At 46.0% G+C, this 21,571-nt stretch overlaps 1 protein-coding gene and 1 long non-coding RNA gene across 6 annotated transcripts in view; one reads left to right on the top strand and one right to left on the bottom strand.

The window, feature by feature from the left end:
• The window catches only part of LOC143835897 (uncharacterized), a 107,037-nt gene extending 95,524 nt beyond the window's left edge, over positions 1 to 11,513 (bottom strand). For all 4 annotated transcript variants that reach the window (XR_013230395.1, XR_013230397.1, XR_013230398.1 and 1 more), the window contains exon 1: positions 11,416 to 11,513. This is a non-coding gene — a long non-coding RNA (uncharacterized LOC143835897). The remainder of the gene's footprint in view (positions 1 to 11,415) is intronic.
• Positions 11,514 to 11,551: 38 nt separating this feature from the next.
• Positions 11,552 to 21,157, top strand: ARMC12 (armadillo repeat containing 12). Of its 2 annotated transcripts, none has more exons than XM_077334316.1 (6): positions 11,552 to 11,752; positions 12,686 to 12,840; positions 13,992 to 14,126; positions 18,966 to 19,139; positions 19,255 to 19,326; positions 20,769 to 21,157. In XM_077334316.1, exons 1-6 carry the CDS (start codon positions 11,614 to 11,616, stop codon positions 21,108 to 21,110), a joined length of 1,017 nt encoding a protein of 338 aa, XP_077190431.1. In that variant the 5' UTR covers positions 11,552 to 11,613; the 3' UTR covers positions 21,111 to 21,157. The 2 variants fall into 2 exon arrangements, with proteins under 2 accessions (XP_077190431.1, XP_077190430.1); XM_077334315.1 differs by having other exon boundaries at positions 20,730 to 21,157.
• The last annotated feature ends 414 nt before the right edge of the window (positions 21,158 to 21,571 follow it).

The raw sequence follows: 21,571 nt of genomic DNA, 5'->3' as shown, positions 1-21,571 counted from the left end.
CTCAAAGGTTAGGTGCTGCAACTCCCTGATCATCTTGATTGCCTTCCTCTGTACTTGTTCTAGCTCTGCAATGTCCTTTTTGAGAGATGGGGACCAGAATTGCATATAGACTTCCAATGAGGCCGCACCATAGATCTATACAGGGGCATCACAATAGCAGCTGTTTTATTTGCAATCCGCTTCCTGATAATCCCTGGCACAGAGTTCACCTTTTGGGCCACTGCAACACTTCCATTGAGCTGTCAACTATGACCTGAAGATCTTTTCCCATCTCAGCCCATTTTCACACCAGAGGTTTTGCACTGGGCTGTAGGGTGGAGTTTGAGGTGCAGCAGGTTGCCCCACCTCTTTCTGCTCCCTCATTGAGGAGCATTTGGCCCAGCGCACCTCACTCGCCCAAGATTTGTGCTTGTGCTCCCACACAGCAGCTGAGGCAGCAATGTTCCCAGTGTGGAAATGAACTCAGTCTTGAACTTAGGGTTTCTTGTACCAGTGTGCATTACCTTACAGCAGCCTAGCAACCTGGGAAATTGGTGGACATCTGGCAGATCTAGAATGCTATTAAAATACTTAAGCATCCACCCTAGAGCGGCACACATAACAAGTACAAGTATATGCAAAGGGGCTGGTTGCAAAATGTCCTATCACACATTTCATGACTATTCAATTGTGATGCCTTCTTGCACTCCATGTCTGGTGAAAGCTCTGCTTTGAAAGAGTGAATGATTTCAGCACTGGTATGTTTATATCAGCTATTATTTCAACAATGAGGCAGTTCTGAAATGAAAGGCCTGTGCTTGGAAGGGTGATTTCCTGTTTTTGTTGTTTTTTTGGGGGGAACCAGCCTCTTCAGCTTTGGCATTAATCAAGCCCCGCACAGAAAGAAACTCCCCTCAACCCAGCATCCCTTCCCTCCTTCCAAAGGTGAACTGAAAGAGCAATATATCCTGTTGACAAAAAGCTCTCATCACTGAGAGCGGAATCGATTCCTGCAACAGGCATTCTCCTCCCCCCCTCCCCCCATCGTGTCAAAACCAAAACCACCTGCAGGCACTTCAAAGGAGATGCAGCACCATCCAAAGTGGACAAGCCTCTTAGGGGAACTGGAATTTAATTACAGGTTCCTTGATCAGCAGGATGAGTTCAGGATTAAGAGAGACACAGCCGAAGCGACATCCAGGAAGGCAGACTGCCAGAAAGGGGGCCTTTCCACAAATCAGACTGATAGCTGTCAGAAGCCAAGGAAATATACTCCTTCTCCTAGGGCTGGAAATTTGTAGAAATAGCTGCTAACAACAACAACAAAAAATTGAGCTATTTCGGAGCTAGGATCTCAGAAGCAATCCTTGAGTAGCACCTCTCAGGGGGACCAAGAGCACTAGCTGCCTGACGAAGTTGTATAGATTAGGCTCATGTGAGCCCCAGAGCCTCACCTCACCATGCTTTCTCAAGCCTTGGCCACAGTATTATTTGTGATTAAATAAATGAAGACGCACACTACCTTCATACTTAGTTTTCAGGGCCTTGAGCATGACCCTCCTTGCAATGGCAGTGTGTGCATGCATGTATTGTGATACCATCATCTCTCTCTCTCTCTCTCTCTCTCTCTCTCAGCCTGCCTGCCTGCCTGCCTGCCTGCCTGCTTGCCTATCTATCTATCTATCTATCTATCTATCTATCTATCTATCTGTCTGTCTGTCTGTCTGTCTGTCTGTCTGTCTGTCTGTCTGTCTGTCTATATCTATCACCATTTTTCATGGCAAGTGTATCTCTCAAACACAGAGAATGAAATAAAACCACCAATAACCCCTCCCCCTAACACATACCTGCAGTTTATTGAATGTCCTGGCAAATTCAAGGGTCTCAAAATACTTCCTAAATATTCGTAGAGACAACCACCACCACCACCACCACCACCCTCCTGCTCCTCCTCAGGGAGCCCTTTGCACAAACTGGAAAGTGTCATAGAAAAGACACAGGATCTAACCGATGCCAGGTAGACTACCATGAGCAAGGGGTCAAGGGCCAGGTGGCAACTGGAGGACCACTCCTAGGCCGGTTAATACTGCATCCTGCTTCTCATTTCCTCTTTTGCCCACTCAGAATTTTGGCAAGGCCTATGCTCCTGGGTGCTGCAATGTCGATACTTCCTTACACCTTCTTTCAGGATGACATCACTGCACATATATGGGCAGAGGGGCAATCCATATTACAAAGGGGCCTCCCCACTCCGTTAGTTATCGAGTGGCACACCTGCTCATCTCACAGCACATTTGGGTGTCCCAGATGTCAACCCATTTATGGGATCCCAAGTATAACCAGTGAGGACATAGCTGCTCATGTTACTGCAAGAATAAATGGTCTGGCAGTAATTGGTGAGTGATTCTTTACATCCGTCTTTGCGAATGCAATTTCTTTCCCATAATTTCTAATGTAAATTTTGTCTGCACTGCACGTTTAGCACAGGACAATGAAGAGCTGAAGATAGCTCACAGCTAAATTCCGCCTTGCAGCATCAGGACTAGAGTACGTACCATTGTTCAAATGGCAGAGCCCTGAAGATGTACTAAGATTCTCACTGATATGTAACATGATAAATGTGTTACAAATACATAGTGACCAAGGATCCAAGCTATAACTGTATACATCCGAGAGCAATGTGACAGCCAAATGGATCTGTCCTTGCAGCTTTCCCCCTGCTACTTTTGCTCATTCTGCCTCCCCAACAAAACAATATGCATGCAGGGGAGACTGTTTTCAGCTCAGGTTGGATTCCTTTTCCTTCCATTTGGCGTTCATTGCACAAATGTCTGAAGTTGTGACAAATTTAGGGAGGTGATCTCTAGACAGAAGGCCTAAAGTATAAAACATTGATAATGGGTGACTTCAGCTACCTTCACATGCATGAATATGTATTCATGTCATGCCAAAAATACAAGGTTTTGGGATATCACAAATGCCTGAACATTGGCACTGTTGGTTATGGTGCCAACCAGAGGGATGGGTAGATGCAGATATTGGAACAGTGGGCACAATGCTATGAAATTTAGCAAAACAGAATACTGCCCCCAAAGCAGAAAACAATCATGTTTGATATCAAAAGAGGTGATCTCTACAAAAATGAGGTGCCTAGTCAGAAAATATGAGGAGAGGCCTTAGTGATTCCAGGGAACTTGGCCAAAAGTCCAAGATGGGGCTCCAGAATCACTGCTCACCCCACCCCTGCTGCTGGCTACCTGAGACCCTCATGAGCAGGTAATCACCTCCACCACCACAGCAAGCCTGGGGGCAGAGGCAAGCAGCCCTACCCAGCCCTTCAGGAGCCTGTTCTTCTCCCCCGCCCCCATCAGGATGGCAGGACTGTGGACAAACTGGGGGCATCTTTAACCTGACAAACTGAGGCATCTTCAAAGCTGGGACCAGTGAGAGCCAACTGTAGGGCTGCTGGGGGTCATGTCACCATATTGTCCCAGATGCTGCCCTGAAGCCACTGCCACATCTCCAGAGACAGCAGAGAAGCCGGCTTCAGTGGTGCCACGGCTGCTGGCTGGTCAAGGCCGCTCAGGGCTACCAGCACTGAGGCAGCTGCCCTAGTTGCCCAAAAGCTAATACCATCTCTGGCAGATTCCCTCATCAGAGACACTTTTTTCTGGAAGAGTGTCTGAAGAACTGAGTCAAATGAAGTTCTAGGACTTCCCACCAAATGAAAAAAGGCTTTCCCACATGCTTAAATTATTCCTCATTTCCTTGGATTCAGTTCAGGCATGTTCCTCCTCATAACTGCCCACTCTCTACATTTTCTTAGTTGTAGAATCAGTTTAATTTCTTCCTTATGCGCCTTAACTAATGCTGATTTTCAAGGGAAGGTGTTGTTCTCGTTGGTGATGTCATCAGTGAAAAGAATGACACAGAAATGTCTATATATCCCTGGAACATTGTAACAATAGGTTTAACAGGTTCTCTGAATTCCCAGGCTTCATTTTTTTAAAGTATAACTCCTTCCCTCACAGAAATATGCCTTTTTCCTTATATTTCTTCAAGGGAAGGCACTAGAGACTTACTTTTTAAAATGGAAGCTGGGAATTCAGAGAACCTGCTAAGCCTATTGTTACCTGCAGTGATGTATCAATAGTTTAGTGTGATTTTAAAAAAGAAAAGAAAAAGGAATCACTTGTCTTCAGAGTGGGGAGGGGGGAGGAGTGAAGAGGAAGTGGTTTGACCATGACAGCCTAATCATCAAAAAGTGGGCCAAGGATGAATATGGGTGGGTGGGACATAGAAAATTGATATAAACATTACAGACAAAACCCCCCCCCCTCAAAATCAGTTTTCAAAAAAACATGGCCTCAAAAGAACCAGAAAAACCCATGGCGGAGATGGATTCTTTGCATCTGAATACAGTATACTCAAGAAATCTGGAAGAACACAAATGTGAAATTTTTTACCTGTTAGCTTTTATATGTACATTGTCACCAACATCAGCCTCCCTACTACAAGGAACCCTACAGGAAAATAACAATTGTAGTGCTCATTTTTAAAAAGGGATCCAGGAATTATCCTAGAAATTACAGACCATTTAGTATAACATCTGTTTCAGGTAAACTACTAGGAACAATTATCACTGTGTGCTGAAGGAAAATGAGGTATAACTACATGAAGGTTAACAAGCATGTGCTTGTTACTTAGTCTTCCAGAAAGCCTATACAAGACCTCTCATCTAAGATGCCCAAGTAATCTTAGTAGTCATGGGATAAAAGAACAGCTCCTCTTAGATTCAAGTAGATAGCAATGTTTGTCTGAAGTAGCACAACAAAATTTTGAGGGCCATTCCGCACGACTTTAATATAGCACTAGTCTTACATTTTGTTTTCGCCACTAAAACTACATTCTGCATGACGTTGTGAGCAATCTGCAACACTCCTGCAACACCAGCACCAAAATCGCTTCATTGTAGCGATTTCTGGGGAATCGGGAAAAGTGGATTCACCCTCAGAAAATCGCTACACTCTTGCCAACAACCTGCAACACTTGCGAAAAAGATATGTGCATCCTCAATGTAGCGGTTGCAACAAAGTCCCTCCCCCTGGCTCTCTCCTCCGAACTTCCGGCGAAGCAATCGCCATTTTTTCCCCCTCGGAGCGGGGAAAGCAACGAACCAGAGAGGCTTCATTCACCCAGTGAAGCTTCTCCGGCTACAGTCCCTCCACAGAAGTGCTTTAAAGCTCCCCTAAGTCCTCAAGCACAACACAGCCCCCTGTTCACCAGTTCCCTTTAATTTTGGCCAAAAATCGCGCCCGTGCGGGGGGGGGATTTTTTTTTCCACTCGGGGGAGCGTGGTAATGATGAATCGCCAGCTCACACGCCAGCTAGATGGGTCTCTCCGTTGCAACGAATCAACACATATTCGTTGCAACGTTTGTGTGTGTGTGTGTGTGTGTTTTTTTAACTGTGCTTAAAGGGAAAGGGGCTTTTCGGGAGCATGATAACAACTGCCCACTGGCTGTTCCATTTGATTGATGGCCAGGGGTGGGAACAAACACAGAAAAAATCACTTCTTTTCTAGCAATTCCTGTGAGACCAGAAACCTGTGGGGAACGAATGAAATGCTACAAATGAAGGTATGCGGAATGCCGAGATTCCAGTATTTAAAATAGTGTTTCCGCTTTGTGAAAGCAATTGGCAACATTGGTCCTTGTGTGGAATGGCTCTAATGACACCTTTAAGACCAACAAAGATTTATTCAAGCTGTGAGCTTTTGTGTGCAGTCACACTTCCTCAGACAATGGAACAGGGATCATAAGAGCCCCTCTTAGAGATTAATTAAATGACAGGTAACTGAGAGCAAGGATAAACAAACACTTCTCAAAGTGGAGAGAAGAGAGCAGCAGCTTCTCTCAAGGTTTGATATTGGGACTGGTACAATTATTTGTTATTATCTATAACGGGGGTGGTGGTTAGAAACGTAGTGGTCAAGTTGGCATATGATCCTAAATTAGAGCAATTTAGAGTAATTTAAACCAAACATACTCTAAAGAGTTCCAAGAAGATCCCTCCAAATTGAATCTGTCATCAACAGCATGGAAAATGAAGATCCAAGGTTGTGGACAGAAAGGATTTATTTCTTGTTCCCCATCCCTCCTGCAGCTCAAAATGCCCCTGACTGGGGACACCCAGACACAGCATGAGAGAGGAGCTGTAAGTCTGCCACAGGAGGGGGAGAATCAGCGAAAATCCCCCCCCCGCCTTCTCTCCATGGAAATCCTCAGTGGGATCCAACCCAATGTAAATAGGTGCAAGATGATGCACAGTAAGTGAGTTGACTGTGATTGAAAAAGACCTTGGGATGCAGTGGGTAGCTCAGTAAAAACATCAACTCAGTTTGTGACATGGGTTAAAAAAAGCCATGCTGGGGATCATTAGGAAAGTGACTGAAAATAAACTGGGACAATATTTTAATGCTCTCATAGACCATTTACGCACTGGGAACTTCACTGCCCCAGATCCTGTGCCGGAACACAAATCGGGGGCGGATGAGGTGCACCAGTCCAAATGTTCCCCCATGTGGGCTCAGAAAGAGGTGGGGCAATCTGCCACGACTAAAACACCAGCCTGTAGCCTGGCATGAAACCTCCAGTGCATGAACGGTCATACATATCAACAGTGTGGCCAACTTTGAAATACTGTGTTCAGTTCTGATTACCATAGATAGATGGTTTAAGACGGTGTGTATGGAAAATGCATGGATGCATGGAAAATATCTTAAATCAGTGACTACAAGCAATGACTAAAGAGAAGCATACACATCCCAAAACGGTAAGCTCTGAATTACAGTGATAGGAGGCAATATTGTGGAACAGGACATGGAGGCAAGAATGCAGAAGCCAGGGCAACAAAAGCAAGCCTTATGGAATCTTTCAAGCTTCTGCAGGCTTATACAAAAAGCTGGGATCTCTCCCTTTCTGGTGAGATTAAGTCCAGGCTGCTATCAAGAACTCCTACACTTTATCTCTTTCCTGGGAGAGACTGAAGAGAGGAGCTGCTGATCACACGTTCTTTTATTGGGTCCCTGATTCTCCTGGTCCCTCCGTCGGCTGGTCCTTCTTTGGCTCTGATCCTGAGGGTTTTTTTTGGGGGGGGGGCAGTGGTCCTTTGTGGGAGCAGGGCCTTGGCAGTTCTCCTGCAGCAGCTCCAGGTCATCAAAAGCTGCCAGTGAGACTCAAGGCTTTCCAAGTGGTTTCTGGTCTGTTGGCTGGGAGTAGGGTCCACAACTGGTTGCCATGGCAGCATCATGGTCTCTGATAAGTAGTTCCCAACTCAGAATTAGCCACCCTACCAGATGGGCCTGTGCCTCAGAGATCTCAGAGCCCACGAGGGACTGCTTGTCATCTAAAATGTCTGCCCCCGTGGAACTGAGGCAAACCATGACAGCCACTTTATTTCTTGTATCCTTCCAGGAACAATTAAAGATGCCACTTTTGACAAATAAACTCCAGACAGCATATTCCAACGTAACTTAGAGATTCTCATTGACAAAGATGGAAAGTGAACGCCAGTCTTCGGTCTGCTATTTCTAAGACTAAACGAGAGTGCCCTCTTGAGGCTATTACCCTTGCACCAAATAAGAATAATTAGGGCATGCAGAGAAGCATTTTCAGTGGAACTCCTTGGAGATCTGCCAGACTTTCAGCATGTCTAGGTTTTGGGAGCCAAGCCAGTAAACAGTTTTGAGAGGCTGTAATATATTTAAGCCACTGTTACTCTTTAGCTGTTCTAATTGTACATCAACTGGAAATTTTATATTTATGTTGAGTAATGCCATGCTACCACCCTGTGACTTAGGAATTGTGCGAGGCTAGTTGTACAAATAAACAAAAGGATATCTTTGAGAATCTACCCACAATCCGCCATTCCCTAAATTGTGCTGTTCTTCAAACTATGCACAGGCTGTCTTTTATTGATGGGGGCAGGGGACACATTTGGCATCATCATTTGAATGCTCTGCAATGCTACAAATACTATTCTCTATGCAGTCATAATATAATACTTTTTTCATCTGAAAGTATTAAATTCTAATAGGCCTCCCAAAATTAAATGGATTTCTAAAGCATATATGTTCAGGAACAAAGAATGTGAGCCTTTGGTGGAGCTGTCCACCCATACAGTGCCAGGAAGGCAAGGAGGGGCCTGCACAACTGGGGCCAGTTCCAGTTACAAAGAGCAAACAGCATATTATTGGGTTGCTGTTGCCATCTGCTGGTAGGAGGTCCTTATACTTGCCTCTTCAGAGTCAAATGGAGTTCATAAGGTTTTCAGCCATATGTTCACTGAATCAGTGGTCCCCAACCTTTTTATCACCGGGGATCAGTCGATGCTTGACAGTTTTACTGAGGCCCGGGGGGGGGGGGGGGGAGTCTTTTGCCGAGAGACGTCGCCGCCACCACCTGAGCCCCTGCTCTGCTTGCTTTCCCACCAGCGCCCCTGATTTCCTGCCGCCCACTAGGGGCCACTGCCAGCAGCAGCTGCACAGTGCCACACCAAGGGGGAGCCCCAGCCATGGCGGCCCCTGGAGAGCACCAAAGGTGAGCTGGTGGCAGAGTGGCAGGCAGCCCCTGAGGCAGCAGCCGGGGAGGAGGATGAGGAGGAACTGCAGCCCAGTACCGACTGATCCACGGACCAGTATCGGTCCCCGGACCCGGGGTTGTGGACCACTGCACTGAATAGTTATACCAGTAAATGACTGCTTCACCCTGGATCACCTCCTAGACCTTCTTCCAGCTCTGATCTGATGACTCGTCTCCTGTTCCTGCCCAAGTACCAGATATTTTGTATTTCAAGAGTTGGGAGTCATATAAATGTATTGTCCAGGACTTCTCAACTCAGAGAGCATTGGTGGCCTGGTGGGTGATCTGGGCCTACCTCTGCTTCCATTGTGGGGTGGTGATGGCAGCAAGTCCACAACCCACTTTTCTGGCTTCAACTTTTTAGCCCAGCAGATACAGTTTCAGTGACCCCTGGAATGCCTAGTCTTCCAGAGGAAGGGCAATCCTGTAGAGTTTCTGCTGCAACTGGCACCACCACCACCGCATAGGTCAAGAGGGTGGGGAGGTGTGGGGTGGGTTCATGCTTTTCCATTCCTGCCCCATAACACCTCCATCAAGCAGCAGTGGAAGGTCAGCATCATCAAAAGACAGATGTAGAATCACAAGGAGTTAGGGCTGGAAGGGACCATGGAGAAAATATAGTCCAAATCTCTGCTCAGTGTAAGTCTCCCATCTGGGCACTGACCATGGTAATGCACTACATTATGTTTCTATGACTCATAAATACTCATTGTGCTTGGGGGGTGCACCCATACATTTCAGGAATCATGGAAGGTCTTTCATCATGAACTTGAAAAAAAAAAGACATGTTAATCCCCATGTGAATTAGAATCATAGAATCATAGAATAATAGAGTTGGAAGGGAACTCATGAGCCATCTAGTCCATCCCCCTGCACTACTGTAACCTGCCACCCCTTTGCCTTCACAGAATCAGCCTCTCCGTCCGATGGCTATCCAGCCTCTGTTTAAAAATTTCCAAAGATGGAGAACCCACCACTTCCCGAGGAAGCCTGTTCCACTGAGAAACAGCTCTAACTGTCAGGAACTTCTTCCGGATGTTTAGATGGAATTTCTTTTGAATTAATTTCATCTCATTTGTTCTGGTCTGTCCCTCCGGGGCAAGAGAGAACAATTCTGCTCCATCCTCCATATGGCACCCTTTTAAATACTTGAAGATGGTTATCAGGTCCCCTCTCAGTCATCTCCTTTCTAGGCTAAACAGACCAAGCTGCCCCAGCCTTTCTTCATATGTCTTGGTCTCCAAACCCCTCACCATCTTTGTTGCCCTCCTCTGGACACGTTCCAGTTTGTCAACATCCCTCTTCAATTTGGGTGCCCAAAACTGAACACAGTACTCAGTACTGAACACAGAGGCCAAACCAGAGCAGAGTTCTTGGGCATTTTAGATGAAGGCAAGGTTTGTTCCTACAGGACTCATGTTTCCAAGTCAAAAACAATTTTTTAGCAGTCATGGTACAAGAAGATGGATTCTTCTTGTGGATTCATCTTACAGATTAAAAATTTGTTGAATGAAAGGAAGCAAAGAATAGGAATAAATGGACAGTTCTCAAGCAGAGGAGTCCCACAAGAATTGGTAGTAGCAGCTGGACAGGTACTTATCCTGGATGCTTTAGGTGGATCCTACATTGAGCGGGAGGGGTTGGACTAGATGGCCTGTATGATCCCTTCGAACTCTATGATTCTATTCTATGATTCTAAACACCTTTCCTTGCACATGTCTGACTTGTTATGATTGGAGGGGGAGGGATTGATTCAGCAGTGGCCACAGCACAACAATCATCTTTGTGAAAGGCCATTATACTTATTCCAAGGGTAAGGGTGGGGATAAGGCTAGGAGACTAAATTCCTTCTTCCCATTCCCAAGTCTATTGATTCAGGTAGCTGCTCCAAGCAGGAAGGAGAACAAAATGGCCAGCATGTCTGAGAGCTGAATTGCCCATGTCAACATGCTGGCAGCCTCTTGTCCCTGTGCTGTCACAGCTTCCTGGGGACAAGAGGAGCCTGACTGGCTTGGGAAGGAGACAGTAAAGCCATTATCTCCCCAGCTCAGGCAGCTCCTCCTGAGCAACAATGCCCTGAGCAACAATGCCCTAGTTTGAAGGGAGAGTTGAGGAAAGCCTGTATTCAGCTCAAAGTCACCCAGCTGGCTGCAAGTGGAGGAGGAGTGGGCATTCAAACCTGGTCATCCAGATAAGAAGATGCTGCTCCACCACTACATTATTCTGGCTACACTGAAAAGGCAAGGAGACTAACTGATTTGAAGAGAGGGGGGAGAGGGAAATGTGTGGTTTTGTGGTTGGCTCTGCCTCTTCTGGCAGCCATTTTGTACCTGTGCCCACTTCATGTCACAATCCCAAAAGGGCCCACAGGCTCAAAAAAGGTGGGGTCACCTAGGAGCTAAGCCCTGTCATTGCAAGACCCCAGTGGGCATATTGTATATTGCAGTCCCTTATTCCCCCCCTATAGAATTCAGTAGAAACTGTGAAGTATCAAGCCACAGTTACTCTCCTGCATAACTCTGCTGGGAGTTATATTGAGGTATGACCAGCTTTTCGCATATTGTTATTTATTCAAAAGCTTTTAAGACTTCCTGTTCAGTGCAAATCATTAGAATGTACTTGCACACAAATGTTTTTTTCCAGTGCTTGTAAGATTTTTTTTATAAGAAGAGAGAGTTAATCCTGGGAGAGCTTATTCCCTATTCATCTACTGTGGTCCTTCCAGCCATTATCCTTTCATAGGAATGATCAGAACCTGTAGTCATTTTACAGAAAAGAAGAAAAGAAGGCTGACCTGCTGCACTGGTATCAACAGAACAAGAGAACCCAGAGGCCTTGACTTCCTGCCACCTTGCTTTCTGCAGCTGCTGGGCTGGTGTGCTCCAGATGTCATGATGGAATCTGGTGATGTCACAAACCAGGTAGTGAGCAGTCTCATGTTTCCATTGGAGGGCCTTCTTGAGCTCGATCCATGGGAGTTTAAGGCGAGCAGATGAAGTACTCAGGCGTGGTAACCCCCCAAAATGTGGTTACTATGGCTACAGCAGCTGGTGCTGCCTTCCTGGTGGCTAAGACTATCATAGCAGGGATCAAGAGTCCTCCCTACAACCCAGAGCCACTTCCCTTAGCCAGTGAGTATCAGTTCAACTTGTCAGCACCAAACCCAAAACTTGGGCACCTGCCTTCTGAATATGCCCCTGAATGACTACATAGTAATGTGTAAAGGTAAAGGTATCCCCTGTGCAAGCACCAAGTCATGTCTGACCCTTGGGGTGACGCCCTCTAGCGTTTTCATGGCAGACTCAATATGGGGTGGTTTGCCAGTGCCTTCCCTAGTCATTACCGTTTACCCCCCAGCAAGCTGGGTACTCATTTTACCGACCTCGGAAGGATGTAAGGCTGAGTCAACCTTGAGCCGGCTGCTGGGATCGAACTCCCAGCCTCATGGGCAAAGCTTTCAGACGGCTGCCTTACCACTCTGCACCACAAGAGGCTCTATATAGTAATGTGTATATTTGCTTAATTATGTGCCCCTGACACTGCTGCATGAAGCTATTTTATGAATTTGCTATAAATAGGCTTCCCAACAGCTTACAAAAGTTGATTCAGCTCTGATTGGGCACCTTTTCCCACCCAGATTGTTCCAGACTTTTTCATAGTCTTAGTTCTGTGAAAATGCAATCAAGGGATGGCCTTGTCCTTGTGTTTCCTCATAGTGGATCTGTTTTGGTCTCCTCTCTGCCCCTAGGCTTGCCGAGTGGCTTCTTTCAGGGCCTGCCTTATTGTCTTTTAATTCCTGCTCAGCATGTTCTCATAGACTCCCTTCTTTTTGTCCATATCTCTGCAGTGAGGCAATCTGCTTAATGAAATGTGAATGGCTATGAGTTAAATATCAGATATCCCCAAGTGGCTGATCCTGCAGCTGGCATTGTATCTTTTAAGAGCCAGAACTCCAAGAGAGCAATGTGTTGAAAGAGAAGAATGCATTAAAATATATTTCTTTTTACCCTCCTGCCACTTCCTTTCCCTTCCGCTTCCCCTTTCCCTCTTGCTTTTGTTGCCAGGACGTGCTGTAGAGCATCAGACTCCAAATATTTCTGTGAGGGACTCTGGGGAACTCAGAGGACTCCTGCTTTCCCTCCATCCAAGGCTAGATGTCTATTCCAAGAAAATGATTCTCCATGGCATCACACGGTGTGTTTACCTATTGGACCACGAGGTGAGAATCCAGAATGGCAACATACAGTCTAGAAGGGCCAGAAAGACACGCATAAAGTAGCTGGACTCAGCCTGTGGATCCTTCATGCTTGTTCCACAGGATTGAGACACAGAGGATGGCATCAGGCATGGGTCTTAAGCACAGGTCTGTCAATAAACACTCAAAGCTACCTTATGTTGAGTATAAGACCATTTGTTAATCCCGGTTACTGTTGCCTTCAGTGATTGGTAGCAGTTCCAACCACTTCCCCCCAAGTTTTGGTTCTCTTCCTCCCACAACCCCATCCTCAGCAACTTTTCTTCCCGTTGGGCTCACTGGATTGTCCTGTGGCAAATGAAAGACAGAGAACTGTGCTGGGCATGGGAAGGGTTCGTCACTCTCTCACTGCCAGGCCCCTTTTGTGCTTTAAGTCTCACCTCCAGCCTGCTTTTCACTTGATTTGGGAGGCTCATATTTTAAAAGCATGGGTCTGCTGGCATGAGTGACACACTGGAAAAAACTGCTGCAAAGCAACATGTGAACACCTCTCAGAAACAAATGTCTGATTTTGTCTAATAAAAAAACAAATGGGAGAAATATAATGTCTGAACAGCTAAAAGATTCTCACTTTATTGGTTATTTTCTTGTCCACTCCTTGTCCACAGGCAGTCATTGGTGGTGGAAAGTGCCACCAGGTGACAGCTCATAGGGTTTTTAAGGCAGGGGACATTCAGAGCTGGTTTGCCATTACATGCTCAGTGTAATGTCTCTGGGTGTCCTTGGTGGTCTCCCATCCAAGTAGGAGCCAGAACCAACCTTGCTTAGCTTTGGAGCTCTGAGATTGGGCTAGCCTGAGCTATGCAGGTCAGGGCACAGAAAGTTAATTAGAATAATAAAATCATGATCTGATCAATTTTCTGATCATTCAGTTGCTTTCTGGACTTCCATTTAAATTTGTTTTCAGGCTCCTAAATTCAGGAGGTGTAGAAAATTAAGGAATGGTCCATTCAAAGCTAACTACTCCCTAGATTAAGGAAGTTATTGAAATGAGTGGGATCAAGATGGATCTGATAGATGACAAGGTATTAATTTGGCAATGAAAAGTTGGGGTGGGTTGTACCTGGTGTTTCACTACAATCCCATCACTCTCTTTCTGTGGTCTGCTTCTCCAGGCATCTGCCTGTACCTATGATGACATCATACTTCTGGCCTCATTTCTGGATGATCAAGATATGGGTATCAAGATTCAGACGCTAAATGCCCTCAAGGCCTTTTCTGGCATTTGGAAGTTCGAAATCAAAATTCAGGTGATTCTTTGCAGCAAACATCATTTTTCTAGATTCTTCTGCAATTATTTTACAGTTTATAAGGGTTGATTAACACATGCTTGCACAGTTTGCCAAGGCAACTTTCTATGTCTTACCACTGGATGACTTAAAACTGAAAGTGTGAACTGGTCTTGTTGTAAAGCTTTGGCTCTAAGATGATGGGGAAAGGGTGTGGATGTCCCACTCAAGGGATTTGATTGGTGGTTGTTCTTTCAGAAAACCATTCAGGCACTGAGTGATGAAATGCATGTGTGCACTCAGTCTTGATGCCAAAGTAGATATGATATGATTAGGATCTTCTAGGGTGGTTGGTTTTGTTCTTTTTTTAAAATGCTGATTAGTAGAATCATGGAATCATAGAATCAGAAGGGGCCATACAGGCTATCTAGTCCAACCCCCTGCTTAATGCCGGATCAGCTGCAGGGGTGGCCAAACTATGGCTCTTCAGATATCCATGGACTACAATGCACATGCTGGCAGGGGATCATGGGAATTGTAGTCCATGGACATCTAGAGAGCCACAGATTGGCCACCCCGGGCCTAAAGCCAGATAAATATCTGTCCAGACACTACTTAAAGACTGCCAGTGAGAAGGAGCTCACCACCTCCTTAGGCTGGTGATTCCACTGCTGAACTACTCTGAAAAACCATGTGGCTATCTCCAACCCTTTCCTCCAGGGCTTTTTCTCTGGTTTGTCTCTACACTCACCATTTGCTCTGAGTGGGGTAAACAAATGTATGTCCTTGTGCCTGTCTTTTTCCTGTAGAGACTGATTTGAAATTCTGGATGGGGCATTTCGGAGACACAGGGGAGGAAAGGATTAAACACCGTCTCACCCGGTGACCCTTCCTCTATCTTCAAAGCTGTCTCCTCACACTGCTAATTAGTTTTTATAGAAGTCAAAGATTTGAATCACTATAGCTTTCACATCAAATCTGTTTAGAGTGTTAGAAGGAGAGACAGCACATCTGATTGTGGTTGCTGTGATCTCTCACAAAAGCCTGGCTCCTGCCCCGCTGATCCATAAGGAGAAAAAATGAAAATGTCTTTGTTTAATCTTAAACATTTATATCCTGGAATCACTCTTAGCCCTTCCAGGCTCACGAGGCAATTAACAGCCCTATCAAAGAGAAATTACAATAAAAAGAATCGCCCTCATGTTTCAGCAGACAGCAATGAAGTGGAGAGACTATGTGGGTGCAATCCTAAGCAATGGATTTGTCATCTCTTGAGGGCACAGTTCATTCACAACAACAACAACAACAACAAAGCCACAGTGCACTTGTGAACCTGCACACTGCCCCACAAGTGCCTCTTCTATGACAAAAGTGCCCTCTTCTGCCCATGCATACTAGATAAGAGGATGGGTTTGCTCTGATTGGGGCAGGCCAGGGAGAAGAAGCCAAACTTGCTGCAGTTCAGCACATTTTCTTGTTGAAATCTGCTTCTGTATTGTACAATAGGAGAGAGTGGTGCTGTCAAATAATTTCCTATAAAGCTCCCACAAAAAAAAAAGATTCATAAAATGGCACCATCATGGGTTGGGAGGTCACTACTTACGTCCTAAATAGCCATTATCAGCCTAGGATGTTCTTTCAGTCGCAATCGTGTTTCAAATCAGCATTGAATGGGGGAAGTATTTCATTTTCCGAGGTATGAAATATTGTACTTAAGCTTCTAGGAAATGACATATTCCCATTAGTGTGTGGGAAGATATATATTGGTCCTGCTTAGCAATTAGTAAAGGGGAAAGTATTTGTTATGTAAAAGAAAAAAGAGGTTCCTATAGAAAAGCCTTTACAAAGGTTCACATCATTACCTCTTGATCCCAGTTTAGAAGTATTTTACTAACACAAGGAATACACAAATGAGAGATGTTGCAATGGGTGCTGTTGGTGTAGGCATCTCATGGAACAAAACCATTTCTCTTGTGTGAGAAGGGAAGCCCATATGGGATAAATGTAGGAAATTGCCATATATTGCTTAGTCTCTATAGTGTATTCTGTTCACAGCCCTTGGGAGGGGAGGGGTTTCCACAAAATTTAGGCTATTTTGGGGTGGGATCAAAGGACCTTTTCCAATCCCGTGGCCACAGGATTGGAAAAGTTCAGTTTACATTCCAATTCCAAAGAAGAGCAATGCCAAAGAATGTTCAAACTACCGCATCATTACACTAATTTTTAATGCTAGCAAAGTTATGCTCAAAATCCTACAAGCTAGGCTCCAGCAATATGTGGACTGAGAACTTCCAGAAGTGAAGGGAGCATTTCAAAGAGGCAGAGGAACTTGAGATCAAATTGCCAATCATGGAGAAAGCTAGGGAGTTCCAGAAGAACATCTACATCTGCTTCATTGACTATGCTAAAGTCTTTGATTGTGTGGAGCATAGCGAATTGTGGCAAGTGCTTGAAGAGATGGGAATACCAGAGCATCTTCTCGTGAGAAACCTATATGCAGGTAAAGAAGCAACAGTGAGAACCAGGCATGGAATCACTGATTGGTTCAAAATTGAGAAAGGAGTTTGGCAAGGCTGTATACTGTCGCCTTGCCTATTTAATTTGTATGTGAAGCACATCATGAGAAAGGCGGGGTTAGATAGTCACAAATTGGGATCAAGATTGCAGGGAGAAATATCAACAACCTCAGATATGCAGATGATACCACTCTAATGGCAGAAAGCGAAGAGGAACTAAAGAGCCTGTTGATGCGGGTGAAGGAGGAGAGTGCAAAAGTTGGCTTGAAACTCAACCTCAAGAAAACAAAGATTGTGGCATCCAGCCCTCTCAACTCCTGGCAAATAGATGGGGAAGAAATGGAGGTAGTGACAGATTTAATTTTCCTGGGCTCCAAGATCACTGCAGATGGGGACCACAGCAAAGAAATTAAAAGACGCTTGCTCCTGGGGAGGAAAGCTATGGCAAATCTAGACAGCATCCTAAAAAGCAGAGACATCACCCTGCCAACAAAAGTGCATCTAGTCAAGGCTATGGTCTTCCCAGTTGCAATGTATGGCTGCGAAAGTTGGACCATAAGGAAGGCCGAGCATCAAAGAATTGAGGCTTTTGAACTCTGGTGCTGGAGTCCCTTGGACTGCAAGGCGAACAAACCGGTCAGTCCTAGAGATCAGTCCTGCCTGTTCCTTAGAAGGCCAGATCCTGAAGATGAAACTCAAATACTTTGGCCACCTCATGAGAAGAAAGGACTCCCTAGAGAAGAGACTAATGCTGGGAGCGATCGAGGGCAAAAGAAGAAGGGGACCACAGAGAATGAGGTGGCTGGATGAAGTCACTGAAGCAGTCAGTGCGAACCTAAATGGACTCCGGGGAATGGTAGAGGACAGGAAGGCCTGGAGCATCATTGTCCATGGGGTCACGATGGGTTGGACATGACTTTGCACCAAACCACAACAAATCTATGGAAGGCAAATGGTAACAGGAAGTACAGAGGCAGATGTCCCTCAATCCATGAAGGCATTTGCTTGATGACTGCAGTATCCTTGCTAGTGAACACTAGCAGTGTAATCTAAAGCACCTGTTTTGTATGCATGAAGGGGGCAATTCAAACCTGGAGATCCTGTCTTACCATTTGTACCCATCTTTTGACTGCACTACTGTTTCTAACTTTGAAACCATGGATGCAGTTTAGTGATGCCAGCCTCCAGGTGGGACCTGGGGGGCCTCCAGCATTGCAGTTAATCTCCAGGCAACAGAGATCAGTCCTGCTGGAGAAAAGGACCACATAGAAGGTAGACTGTTTGGCATCAGAACCCACTGAAGTTCCTCCCCTCCCCAAACCCTGCCCTCTGCAGGCTTCACTCCAAAGTCCAGAGCTGGCAGCCCTCCTGCAGTTTAAGGGCTACCATTCATTGATTTCCTCTCCTCTCCACCCACCAGTCCTATTTATTTAGAAACTTTTCAGTGTTGCATCTTATCTATTTGCTGTCCTAAACAGTCTGCTGGGAGCCCCAGCACAGTAATTGCACTGAGTTCAGGACGTGTGCATCTGCAAGCCACTTCCCCAGTTAATCAGGCCAGACTCTGAGGATAATTTCTCTTCATTTATTTATTAGTTTCATTTCTAGACCGCCACTCCTGGCCTGGTGGCTTGCTGTGGCTTACAACAAGTGATAAATCATGCTATACAATAAAAATAATTAAATCCCCCAATCCCACCCTCACACCAGTTCTTCCTCCCAACCCACCCACCCCCACCCCGCCCCGACTGCCAGGACTGCAGGGGAGATGGTACAGTTAGTCACATTGGAGGAGGGGCTAGGTCTTCCTTGGTCCCTCTGGTCCCAACCAAATATCTGGTGGAAGAGCTCCGAATTGCAGGCCCTGCAGAACTTTATAAGCTCCTACAGGGCCCTCAGCTCTCCCGGGAGCTCATTCCATCAGGAAGGGGCCAGGGCCAGGTGAATATTGTGCAGACCAGGGATCTTCAATTTATTAGCAATTGCAGAACTATTTATTAAGATCACTTTAAGTTTTGCACAGCTTCTCTAAATGCATTCAATACATCGTGAGATTTGAGATTGATCATATTTGGCAAGTGTTTGGGTTCCCACCTTTTTTCAAAATTGTGATCCATGTCAGAATTCATAATGTGCATGAAACTTTGAGTAGAAATGCTCAACTGAAGGGTAAAATAAATAATGTGAGTGTCTGACCTCATAAACCACCAAAAAGAAAACATGGCCATTGAGATTTTCAGTAAGCAAAATTCTGTGCCAGATTGATTGCTGTATGCTTTCAGTGTGGATAATTCACACCACTCAGGAGCTGGATTAAACTATTAAATCCATCTTTGTTTTGCAGGAATTAGTTCCCAAAATTCTTGAAATGATCACCAGCTTCTGGGATAACGATGTGCACATTGCTGGGTTGAGGGTGCTGAACGGGCTGCATTTGCCAACTCAAACTCATCTGCAAGTGAAAAAGCTTCTGCCTTCCTTAATGGACATTCTGCAGTTGGGGAGCTGCGTGGCCCAGGTACTGAGGCTTGTGCCTTGCACTCAGCCAAGTTCTCCCGTGCTACTGGAAACCAAGACACATGCCCACTCGCTCGTACTGACAATATATTCTCATCTTCTGCTATCTTTATTAGGTGCAGGTTCTTAAGTTTCTTAGTATGCTAGCCCTGAAGGAAGATCTATTATATGACATCATGAACTGCCAGGTAAGAATTACACTCCTGCCTTTATTGAGGCCCTTAGGGAGGAGAGCACCAAGGGACAAAAAAGAGGGTGCCTAGATTTTAGAAATCTGCTGCACTAAAGAAGGCTTACTAATGACGACAAATGCAAATGTATGTTCTTGCCAGTGCATGAGATCTGTGGCAGCTTGCACTACAACACACACGCAAACACATACATGTGAAACTACTTTATACCAAGACCAGTGTGGTTTTGTGACTGGCAGTGGTGCTTCAGGGTCTCAGGCAGAGGTCTATGATGAGACCCTTTCGACTGGGGATGCTGGGGCCTGAGCTTGGGACCTTCTGCACACAAAGCAAATGCTTTACCACAGAGCTATGGTCATTCTTGGTTGGCCAGACATTGAACTATGCCATTTATTCTACCACAGGCTGACTCCCCATTGAGAGAGAAGCTGGGTAAAATTCTGTCTGATGTCCCTCCCCTGATCCTGCTTATAGCCCCTGAGACTTTGCCTGATGGGTGAATGGGCATGGCAAAAGGGAGGAAATACCAGCTGATGGACAACTGGCTTATTACACAAAGTCCTGACGTGTTTCGCCATGCCAGTTTCATCAGGGGGGGTCAGAACTAGAATTCTATGAGGCTCACTCCCAGGAACAATTCAATTGCTGTGGACTGGCATTACCCCCCCCCCCATTTTGTTTGATTAGCACATTGTTGGGTGCAGCCCATTTCTTCCTCTTTATGCTAGCACCACCACCACCAGCAGCAGCCACCAGCCTAAGCATGGGAGAGGAATAGAGGCAATGAGGATAGAGATGGGGGCGGAGCCAGGGTGCTGCCTACCGCTTTCCTTTGAGTAGTGACAAGTGCTGCTGCTTCGATCCCCAGCACTTGCTGGCCCACTTGTCTGTAAAGGAACGCTGGCCAATGAGCGACTGCCGGTGCCTCTTCAGTGAGGAGGGGGAGGGAGGAGTAGCTTCCGGCAGTGGCACAACGCAGTGCCGTGTTCACAGCAGAACAATTCCAGAGGCAGGAAGGAGCAGCTGCCACAACTTGCCCCTTCTTGCAGGCTTGGCCATGGTGGGTCTTCCCAGAAGAATCAGGCCCCCTCCTGTAAGTGAGCAGCAAGGGCAAATGGCAACCCACAGAAGGAAATGGGCTCCGCCATGGGGATAGTACAGAGGAGGAGGAAGAGGGATTGCCATTGAATCAAACAGTGTTGCGGACAAGGCAGGTCAAACAGTGCCCAGGCCTCCCTAGGGGACCAAATCCTGCTGCTGACACCTGGAGAAACAGAGCAAGCAGTTGTGACCCCTTCTGTCCTTTAGCCTTTCAGGGCACAGTAGTGGCTAGGGGGACTTTGGCAGCTGCCTGCTGATGTTGACTGGTGATACTGACTCTGATGCTGTCCTTTTCTAAGGTGAGTCCTGAATTCATGAACCTCTTCCACCCTTCCCAGCCTGGAAACCTCCTCTTTGAGTTGTTGGTGTTTGTGGAACGGCTATGCGAGGGACGTCTGACTTCCCATTACCAGTCAGTGAACTGGCAATACAATGAACTGTCCCTTCATGAGATCCTCTTTGGAGAAGACTCCCGTCTATCTGACTGCCTTCTCTCCCTCATCATTCACCCTGAGGAACAAGTGCAGATCCAGGCTTGCAGGGTCATCTTGAAACTCCAGCTAAGTGACGACACAGAAGGGGCAGCTGCCAGCCAAACTGATCCCAGCCTTGGGAGCATCGCCTATGACTCTTTTGGCAGCTCCGCCGTTCCTGAATCCAGAATGAGTTCTGAGTGTTGAATCCTTACAGAATTTAAGAGATAATTAAATCATTTCAATCTGAATAAGGCAAAGAAACTAATAAATTAGCCTGGGGAAGAAGTGATGTGGTATGGCTCCATCAGGAGAAATGGTCAGTTCTCACAAGGCATCCAAGATAAACCACAGCCCCCAGAATAATTGCCAGATTAGCCTATGGCACAAAAGACAAAATGCCTTTCATAGCCAATATAGTGCCCTCGGGATGATTTCTGCTCCCAGAAACCATACTTTGAAACCATACCAGTGAAAGCAGTGAAATGGATGGGAACGCATACAACAGACCTGTTAGCCATGATGGACAGACATGAACACATGAATCTGCCTTGTACTGAATCAGGCCCTGGGTCTATCTAAGTTAATATGGTCTGCTCAGACTGGCAGCAGCCCTCCATGGTCTCAGGCGGAGGTCTTTCACATCACCTCCCATCTGATCCTTCTAA

This window comes from Paroedura picta, chromosome 4 (assembly GCF_049243985.1).
Source record: "Paroedura picta isolate Pp20150507F chromosome 4, Ppicta_v3.0, whole genome shotgun sequence".
NCBI classification, from domain to species: domain Eukaryota; kingdom Metazoa; phylum Chordata; class Lepidosauria; order Squamata; family Gekkonidae; genus Paroedura; species Paroedura picta.
The sequence above is the reverse complement of the archived record's forward strand: the minus strand, read 5'-3'. Positions and strand labels throughout refer to the sequence as shown.